General features: G+C 47.5%; 1 protein-coding gene across 1 annotated transcript in view; it reads left to right on the forward strand.

Moving 5' to 3' along the window:
* tmem26b (transmembrane protein 26b) overlaps positions 1–8673 on the forward strand; it is a 63652-nt gene extending 54979 nt beyond the window's left edge. The window contains exons 5-6 of the mRNA XM_065022806.1: positions 3681–3760; positions 8008–8673. Coding sequence (XP_064878878.1) covers positions 3681–3760; positions 8008–8270 — 343 coding nt within the window. The 3' untranslated portion in view covers positions 8271–8673. The remainder of the gene's footprint in view (positions 1–3680; positions 3761–8007) is intronic.
* Positions 8674–9916: the final 1243 nt, after the last annotated feature.

Consider the following 9916-nt stretch of genomic DNA (forward strand, 5'->3'; position numbering starts at 1 on the left):
AACAGACTGGACCCAGGCTACAGTACCATGACAATTCCATAATGAACAGAAACAGACTGGACCCAGGCTATAGTACCATGACCAGAAACAGACTGGACCCAGGCTATAGTACCATGACCAGAAACAGACTGGACCCAGGCTATAGTACCATGACCAGAAACAGACTGGACCCAGGCTATAGTACCATGACCAGAAACAGACTGGACCCAGGCTACAGTACCATGACAATTCCATTATGAACAGAAACAGACTGGACCCAGGCTACAGTACCAGTGCAGAGAAACAGACTGGACCCAGGCTATAGTACCAGTGCAGAGAAACAGACTGGACCCAGGCTATAGTACCAGTGCAGAGAAACAGACTGGACCCAGGCTATAGTACCATGACCAGAAACAGACTGGACCCAGGCTACAGTACCATGACCAGAAACAGACTGGACCCAGGCTATAGTACCATGACCAGAAACAGACTGGACCCAGGCTATAGTACCATGACCAGAAACAGACTGGACCTAGGCTATAGTACCATGACCAGAAACAGACTGGACCCAGGCTACAGTACCATGACCAGAAACAGACTGGACCCAGGCTACAGTACCATGACCAGAAACAGACTGGACCCAGGCTATAGTACCATGACCAGTGGACCATGACCAGAAACAGACTGGACCCAGGCTATAGTACCATGACAGAAACAGACTGGACCCAGGCTATAGTACCATGACCAGAAACAGACTGGACCCAGGCTATAGTACCATGACAATTCCATAATGAACAGAAACAGACTGGACCCAGGCTATAGTACCATGACAATTCCATAATGAACAGAAACAGACTGGACCCAGGCTATAGTACCATGACCAGAAACAGACTGGACCCAGGCTATAGTGACCAGAAACAGACTGGACCCAGGCTACAGTAAACAGAAACTGGACCCAGGCTACAGTACCATGACAATTCCATAATGAACAGAAACAGACTGGACCCAGGCTATAGTACCATGACTGGACCAGGCTATAGTAAAGAGAAACAGACTGGACCCAGGCTATAGTACCATGACCAGAAACAGACTGGACCCAGGCTATAGTACCATGACCAGAAACAGACTGGACCCAGGCTATAGTACCATGACCAGAAACAGACTGGACCCAGGCTACCACCATGACCAGAAACAGACTGGACCCAGGCTATAGTACCATGACCAGAAACAGACTGGACCCAGGCTACAGTACCAGTGCAGAGAAACAGACTGGACCCAGGCTATAGTACCAGTGCAGAGAAACAGACTGGACCCAGGCTATAGTACCAGTGCAGAGAAACAGACTGGACCCAGGCTATAGTACCATGACCAGAAACAGACTGGACCCAGGCTATAGTACCATGACCAGAAACAGACTGGACCCAGGCTACAGTACCATGACCAGAAACAGACTGGACCCAGGCTATAGTACCATGACCAGAAACAGACTGGACCCAGGCTATAGTACCATGACCAGAAACAGACTGGACCTAGGCTATAGTACCATGACCAGAAACAGACTGGACCCAGGCTACAGTACCATGACCAGAAACAGACTGGACCCAGGCTACAGTACCATGACCAGAAACAGACTGGACCCAGGCTATAGTACCATGACCAGAAACAGACTGGACCCAGGCTATAGTACCATGACCAGAAACAGACTGGACCCAGGCTATAGTACCATGACCAGAAACAGACTGGACCCAGGCTATAGTACCATGACCAGAAACAGACTGGACCCAGGCTATAGTACCATGACCAGAAACAGACTGGACCCAGGCTATAGTACCAGTGCAGAGAAACAGACTGGACCCAGGCTATAGTACCATGACCAGAAACAGACTGGACCCAGGCTACAGTACCATGACCAGAAACAGACTGGACCCAGGCTACCAGTGCAGTACCCATGACAGTGCAGAAACAGACTGGACCCAGGCTATAGTACCATGACCAGAAACAGACTGGACCCAGGCTATAGTACCATGACCAGAAACAGACTGGACCCAGGCTATAGTACCATGACCAGAAACAGACTGGACCCAGGCTACAGTACCATGACCAGAAACAGACTGGACCCAGGCTACAGTACCAGTGCAGAGAAACAGACTGGACCCAGGCTACAGTACCATGACTATTCCATTATGAACAGAAACAGACTGGACCCAGGCTACAGTACCAGTGCAGAGAAACAGACTGGACCCAGGCTACAGTACCAGTGCAGAGAAACAGACTGGACCCAGGCTATAGTACCAGTGCAGAGAAACAGACTGGACCCAGGCTATAGTACCAGTGCAGAGAAACAGACTGGACCCAGGCTATAGTACCATGACCAGAAACAGACTGGACCCAGGCTATAGTACCATGACCAGAAACAGACTGGACCCAGGCTACAGTACCATGACCAGAAACAGACTGGACCCAGGCTACAGTACCATGACCAGAAACAGACTGGACCCAGGCTACAGTACCAGTGCAGAGAAACAGACTGGACCCAGGCTACAGTTCCATGACCAGAAACAGACTGGACCCAGGCTATAGTACCAGTGCAGAGAAACAGACTGGAGCCAGGCTATAGTACCAGTGCAGAGAAACAGACTGGACCCAGGCTACAGTACCATGACCAGAAACAGACTGGACCCAGGCTACAGTACCATGACCAGAAACAGACTGGACCCAGGCTATAGTACCATGACCAGAAACAGACTGGACCCAGGCTACAGTACCATGACCAGAAACAGACTGGACCCAGGCTACAGTACCATGACCAGAAACAGACTGGACCCAGGCTACAGTACCATGACCAGAAACAGACTGGACCCAGGCTATAGTACCATGACCAGAAACAGACTGGACCCAGGCTACAGTACCATGACCAGAAACAGACTGGACCCAGGCTACAGTACCATGACCAGAAACAGACTGGACCCAGGCTACAGTACCATGACCAGAAACAGACTGGACCCAGGCTATAGTACCATGACCAGAAACAGACTGGACCCAGGCTACAGTACCATGACCAGAAACAGACTGGACCCAGGCTACAGTACCATGACCAGAAACAGACTGGACCCAGGCTACAGTACCATGACCAGAAACAGACTGGACCCAGGCTACAGTACCAGTGCAGAGAAACAGACTGGACCCAGGCTACAGTACCATGACCAGAAACAGACTGGACCCAGGCTACAGTACCAGTGCAGAGAAACAGACTGGACCCAGGCTACAGTACCATGACCAGAAACAGACTGGACCCAGGCTACAGTACCATGACCAGAAACAGACTGGACCCAGGCTACAGTACCATGACCAGAAACAGACTGGACCCAGGCTACAGTACCATGACCAGAAACAGACTGGACCCAGGCTACAGTACCATGACCAGAAACAGACTGGACCCAGGCTACAGTACCATGACCAGAAACAGACTGGACCCAGGCTATAGTACCATGACCAGAAACAGACTGGACCCAGGCTACAGTACCATGACCAGAAACAGACTGGACCCAGGCTACAGTACCATGACCAGAAACAGACTGGACCCAGGCTATAGTACCATGACCAGAAACAGACTGGACCCAGGCTACAGTACCAGTGCAGAGAAACAGTGAATGTTTCTGCAGCTTCACACCCCTAACAATGTTAAACCATGTCTCCCACAGGGACAGCAGTCCCAGCATGGTGTACGTCATCCTCGGAGTCTGGACGTGGAGTATGTTCCAGTTTCCCCTCCACCTGTCAGGTACTGGGTGTTTCTATCCTGGCTCTTCTTATGGTTACGGTAACCATCATGTTATTGCTCTGTTCTACAGGGAATTATCAAAATCAAATCAAATCAAATTTATTTATATAGCCCCTCGTACATCAGCTGATATCTCAAAGTGCTGTACAGAAACCCAGCCTAAAACCCCAAATAGCAAGCAATGCAGGTGTAGAAGCACGGTGGCTAGGAAAAACTCCCTAGAAAGGCCAAAACCTAGGAAGAAACCTAGAGTGGAACCAGGCTATGTGGGGTGGCCAGTCCTCTTCTGGCTGTGCCGGGTGGAGATTATAACAGAACATGGCCAAGATGTTCAAATGTTCATAAATGACCAGCATGGTCAAATAATAATAATCACAGGCAGAACAGTTGAAACTGGAGCAGTAGCACGGCCAGGTGGACTGGGGACAGCAAGGAGTCATCATGTCAGGTAGTCCTGAGGCATGGTCCTAGGGCTCAGGTCCTCCAAGAGAGAGAAAGAAAGAGAGAAAGAGAGAATTAGAGAGAGCATACTTAAATTCACACAGGACACCGGATAAGACAGGAGAAGTACTCCAGAAATAACAAACTGACCCTAGCCCCCCGACACATAAACTACTGCAGCATAAATACTGGAGGTTGAGACAGGAGGGGTCAGGAGACACTGTGGCCCCATCCGATGACACCCCAGGACAGGGCCAAACAGGAAGGATATAAAGCACAGCCCCCACACCACTAGAGGGATATCTTCAACCACCAACTTACTATCCTGAGACAAGGCCGAGTATAGCCCACAAAGATCTCCGCCACGGCACAACCCAAGGGGGGGCGCCAACCCAGACAGGATGACCACATCAGTGAATCAACCCCACTCAGGTGACGCACCCCTTCCAGGGACGGTATGAAAGAGCCCCAGTAAGCCAGTGACTCAGCCCCTGTAATAGGGTTAGTGAGAAAGTGGAAAGAGGGGATTCGGCCAGGCAGACGACAGCAAGGGCGGTTTGTTGTTCCAGAGCCTTTCCGTTCACCTTCCCACTCCTGGGCCAGACTACACTCAATCATATGACCCACTGAAGAGATGAGTCTTCAGTAAAGACTTAAAGGTTGAGACCGAGTTTGCGTCTCTTACATGGGTAGGCAGACCATTCCATAAAAATGGAGCTCTATAGGAGAAAGCCCTGCCTCCAGCTGTTTGCTTAGAAATTCTAGGGACAATTAGGAGGCCTGCGTCTTGTGACCGTAGCGTACGTGTTGGTATGTACGGCAGGACCAAATCAGAGAGATAGGTAGGAGCAAGCCCATGTAATGCTTTGTAGGTTAGCAGTAAAATCTTGAAATCAGCCCTTGCCTTAACAGGAAGCCAGTGTAGGGAGGCTAGCACTGGAGTAATATGATCCATTTTTGTTGGTTCTAGTCAGGATTATAGCAGCCGTATTTAGCACTAACTGAAGTTTATTTAGTGCTTTATCCGGGTAGCCGGAAAGTAGAGCATTGCAGTAGTCTAACCTAGAAGTGACAAAAGCATGGATTAATTTTTCTGCATCCTTTTTGGACAGAAAGTTTCTGATTTTTGCAATGTTACGTAGATGGAAAAAAGCTGTCCTTGAAATGGTCTTGATATGTTCTTCAAAAGAGAGATCAGGGTACAGAGTAACGCCGAGGTCCTTCACAGTTTTATTTGAGACGACTGTACAACCATGAAGATTAATTGTCAGATTCAACAGAAGATCTCTTTGTTTCTTGGGACCTAGAACAAGCATCTCTGTTTTGTCCGAGTTTAAAAGTAGAAAGTTTGCAGCCATCCACTTCCTTATTTATGTCTGAAACACATGCTTCTAGCGACGGCAATTTTGGGGCTTCACCATGTTTATGGTGAATTATTAATAACCATCATGTTATTGCTCTGTCATACAGGTGATTACGGTAACCATGATGTTATTTTTTTAAACATTTTTATTTCACCTTTATTTAACCAGGTAGGCTAGTTGAGAACACCTTTATTTAACCAGGTAGGCTAGTTGAGAACACCTTTATTTAACCAGGTAGGCTAGTTGAGAACACCTTTATTTAACCAGGTAGGCTAGTTGAGAACACCTTTATTTAACCAGGTAGGCCAGTTGAGAACAAGTTCTCATTTGCAACTGCAACCTGGCCAAGATAAAGCAAAGCAGTTTGACACATACAGCAACACAGAGTTACACATGGAGTAAACAAACATACAGTCAATAATACAGTACAAAAATCTATATACAGCATGTGCAAATGAGGTAAGATTAGGGAGGTAAGGCAATAAATAGGCCATGGCGGCGAAGAAGAATTACAATATAGAAATTAAACACTGGAATGGTAGATGTGCAGAAGATGAATGTGCAGGTAGAGATACTGGATAAATAACAATATGAATGTGAGATAATGGGGTGCAAAGGAGCAAGATAAATAAATAAATACAGTATGGGGATGAGGTAGATTGGAAGGGCTATTTACAGATGAGCTACGTACAGGTGCAGGGAACTGTGAGCTGCTTTGACAGCTGGCGCTTAAAGTTAGTGAGGGAGGTAAGAGTCTCCAGCTTCAGATTTTGCAGCTCGTTCCAGTCATTGGCAGCAGAGAACTGGAAGGAGAGGCGGCCAAAGGAAGAATTGGCTTTGGGGGTGACCAGTGAGATACACCTGCTGGAGCGCGTGCTATGGGTGGGTGCTGCTATGGTGACCAGTGAGCTGAGATAAGGCCGGGCTTTAGCTAGCAGAGACTTGTAGATGATCTGGAGCCAGTGGGTTTGGCGACGAGTATGAAGCAAGGGCCAGCCAATGAGAGCATACAGGTCGCAGTGGTGGGTGGTATATGGGGCTTTGGTGACAAAACGGATGGCACTGTGATATACTGCATCCAATTTGTTGAGTAGAGTATTGGAGGCTATTTTGTAAATGAGTCGAAAGCCTTGGCCAGGTCGATGAATACGGCTGCACAGTAATGTCTCTTATCGATGGTGGTTATGATATCGTTTAGTACCTTGAGCGTGGCTGAGGTGCACCCATGACCAGCTCTGAAACCAGATTGCATAGCGGAGAAGGTACAGTGAGATTCGAAATGGTCAGTAATCTGTTTGTTAACTTGGCTTTCAAAGACCTTAGAAAGGCAGGGTAGAATAGATATAGGTCAGTAGCAGTTTGTGTCTAGAGTGTCTCCCCCTTTTGAAGAGGAGGATGACCACGGAAGTTTTCCAATCTTTGGGAATCTCAGACGATACGAAAGAGAGGTTGAACAGGCTAGTAATAGGGGTTGCAACAATTTCGGCAGATAATTTTAGAAAGAGGGGGTCCAGATTGTCTAGCCCGGCTGATTTGTAGGGGTCCAGATTTTGCAGCTCTTTCAGAACATCAGCTATCTGGATTTGGGTGAAGGAGAAATAGGGTGTGTGGAGGGTGCCGGGCAGTTGACCAGGGTAGGGGTAGCCAGGTGGAAAGCATGGCCAGCCGTAGAGAAATGCCTATTGAAATTCTCAATTATTGTGGATTTATCGGTGGTAACAGTGTTTCCTAGCCTCAGTGCAGTGGGCAGCTGGGAGGAGGTGACAGTGTTTCCTAGCCTCAGTGCAGTGGGCAGCTGGGAGGAGGTGACAGTGTTTCCTAGCCTCAGTGCAGTGGGCAGCTGGGAGGAGGTGACAGTGTTTCCTAGCCTCAGTGCAGTGGGCAGCTGGGAGGAGGTGACAGTGTTTCCTATCCTCAGTGCAGTGGGCAGCTGGGAGGAGGTGACAGTGTTTCCTATCCTCAGTGCAATGGGCAGCTGGGAGGAGGTGACAGTGTTTCCTAGCCTCAGTGCAGTGGGCAGCTGGGAGGAGGTGACAGTGTTTCCTAGCCTCAGTGCAGTGGGCAGCTGGGAGGAGGTGACAGTGTTTCCTAGCCTCAGTGCAGTGGGCAGCTGGGAGGAGGTGACAGTGTTTCCTAGCCTCAGTGCAGTGGGCAGCTGGGAGGAGGTGCTCTTATTCTCCAGAACTTTTTTGAGTTTGTGCTACAGAATACACATTTCTGCTTGCTCTGCTATACAGGGAATTATGGTAACCATAATGTTATTGTACTGTTATACAGGGAATTATGGTAATGACAATATTTTCCCAGCAGAATTTCTTGGGACTGCAAATATATTTATATTTATTTTACTCAGTCAGTATGTGGCGATATTTAGACACAGATTCTGGATTTCAATGTCACTAACGTATCCCACCAGCTGACCAATGTCTCTTCTCTCCCCAGTGTCTACCTCCAGACCTGATGAATATTCAGAGGGGGACCAGGGTGTGTCTCTGCTGGCCAGACTAAGGACAGATATCTGGAGCATGGTGGAGAGCCTCTTCGTCCAGGACGGACCCTTCCTGGTGGTCCGCCTCACCCTCATCCTCTACTTCCACGTCATACACCAGATGCTCATCTTCTTCGCCATCAAGAACTTCCTGGTGGTCATTCTGAACTTCTACCGTCTGTTTGCCATCTACTGCGACTACAAGGCTTCAGGTTGATCTGAGGTTATTGTCACGACTTCCTCCGAAGTCGGTCCCTCTCCTTGTTCGGGCGACGTTCGGCGGTCGACGTCACCGGTCTTCTAGCCATCGCCGATCCACCTTTAATTTTCCATTTGTTTTGTCTTGTCTTTCCACACACCTGGTTCCAATTCCATTCATTACATGTTGTTTATTTAACCCTCTGTTCCCCCCATGTCCTTGTCCGGAATTATGTTTGCTTGTGCTTGTGCATGTTATGCTGGTGTGCGACGGGTTTTTGTACCATTTATTGATTGTTCTGTTTTCCTGCTGTTTTTTATGAATAAACTGCGCCGTTGGAAACACTGTTTTTGCTCTCCTGCGAACTGATAAATATCTCTGGGTTAGGGTGGTAGAGGGCTGACAGCAGAGGTGTCTGTCTGAACTGATAAATATCTCTGGGTTAGGGTGGTAGAGGGCTGACAGCAGAGGTGTCTGTCTGAACTGATAAATATCTCTGGGTTAGGGTGGTAGAGGGCTGACAGCAGAGGTGTCTGTCTGAACTGATACATATCTCTGGGTTAGGGTGGTAGAGGGCTGACAGCAGAGGTGTCTGTCTGAACTGATAAATATCTCTGGGTTAGGCTGGTAGAGGGCTGACAGCAGAGGTGTCTGTCTGAACTGATAAATATCTCTGGGTTAATTCCCAATTAAATAATGCTTCTCCTTCCAATAGGGCGCTTCCCCTTTAATTCCCAATTAAATAGTGCTTCTCCTTCCAATAGGGCGCTTCACCTTTAATTCCCAATTAAATAGGGTTTCTCCTTCCAATAGGGCGCTTCCCCTTTAATTCCCAATTAAATTTCCAGCATCAGCTGCGCAAAAGTGGGCTTGTGATGGAGACGTGAATCAGGATGTGTTCAACCCCCAGTGCTGAAGCTTCTCTCTTCCGTTTATTTTGTTGCATTTGAAAGTGTGTTTGTAGCCTAATAATAAGTTTACCCAGGATCGGATCCACTCTTTGCGTCCGTTGGACTACAACTCTCCGTTGTTCTTCGTGGCCTTGTCTGACTGGCTACAACCTTTTTGTACATGGTATTTCATTTGTTTTGATGTATACTGTGATGATTTATGTAGTTAGTTGTAGTTGAGGACTTATTAAGAGTTGATACGCTTCATGGTTGTGTGGTAAAATAATTGGTTATATTGATTGTATGATTAATACTGGGTTTTGGCTACACTTGAATGAACGGACAAACATTGCGTGACAAAGGTCACTGGAGTTCCCTGAACTCCTTTACTGGGCTGGACTCTTTCTAGGCCCGAGGTACAGGACATTTCTGGAGGAACCAGAACTCATTGTGTTATATTATTATATGTGTGTGTAATCATTGATGTTGGTAATACAACCCACGCAAAAGAATATAGTTGTTTTTGAAGTTCTTTCCAATGTTTTAAGGGTTAATGAAAAGTGTATTTCCATCCTGACTTTTACACGAGTCCCTTGTATCGGTGTAGACTTGATGGACCAGATGGGACTCATTCCCTCCCAAATATCTAACAATTTCACAACATATACACACAAATCTAAGTAAAGGATTGGAATATAGAAATATATGGATGAGTAATGTCAGAGCGCCATAGACTAAGATACTGTGTAGATGAGTGATGCAAGATATGTAAAC

Source organism: Oncorhynchus nerka, linkage group LG10 (assembly GCF_034236695.1).
Source record: "Oncorhynchus nerka isolate Pitt River linkage group LG10, Oner_Uvic_2.0, whole genome shotgun sequence".
NCBI lineage: Eukaryota > Metazoa > Chordata > Actinopteri > Salmoniformes > Salmonidae > Oncorhynchus > Oncorhynchus nerka.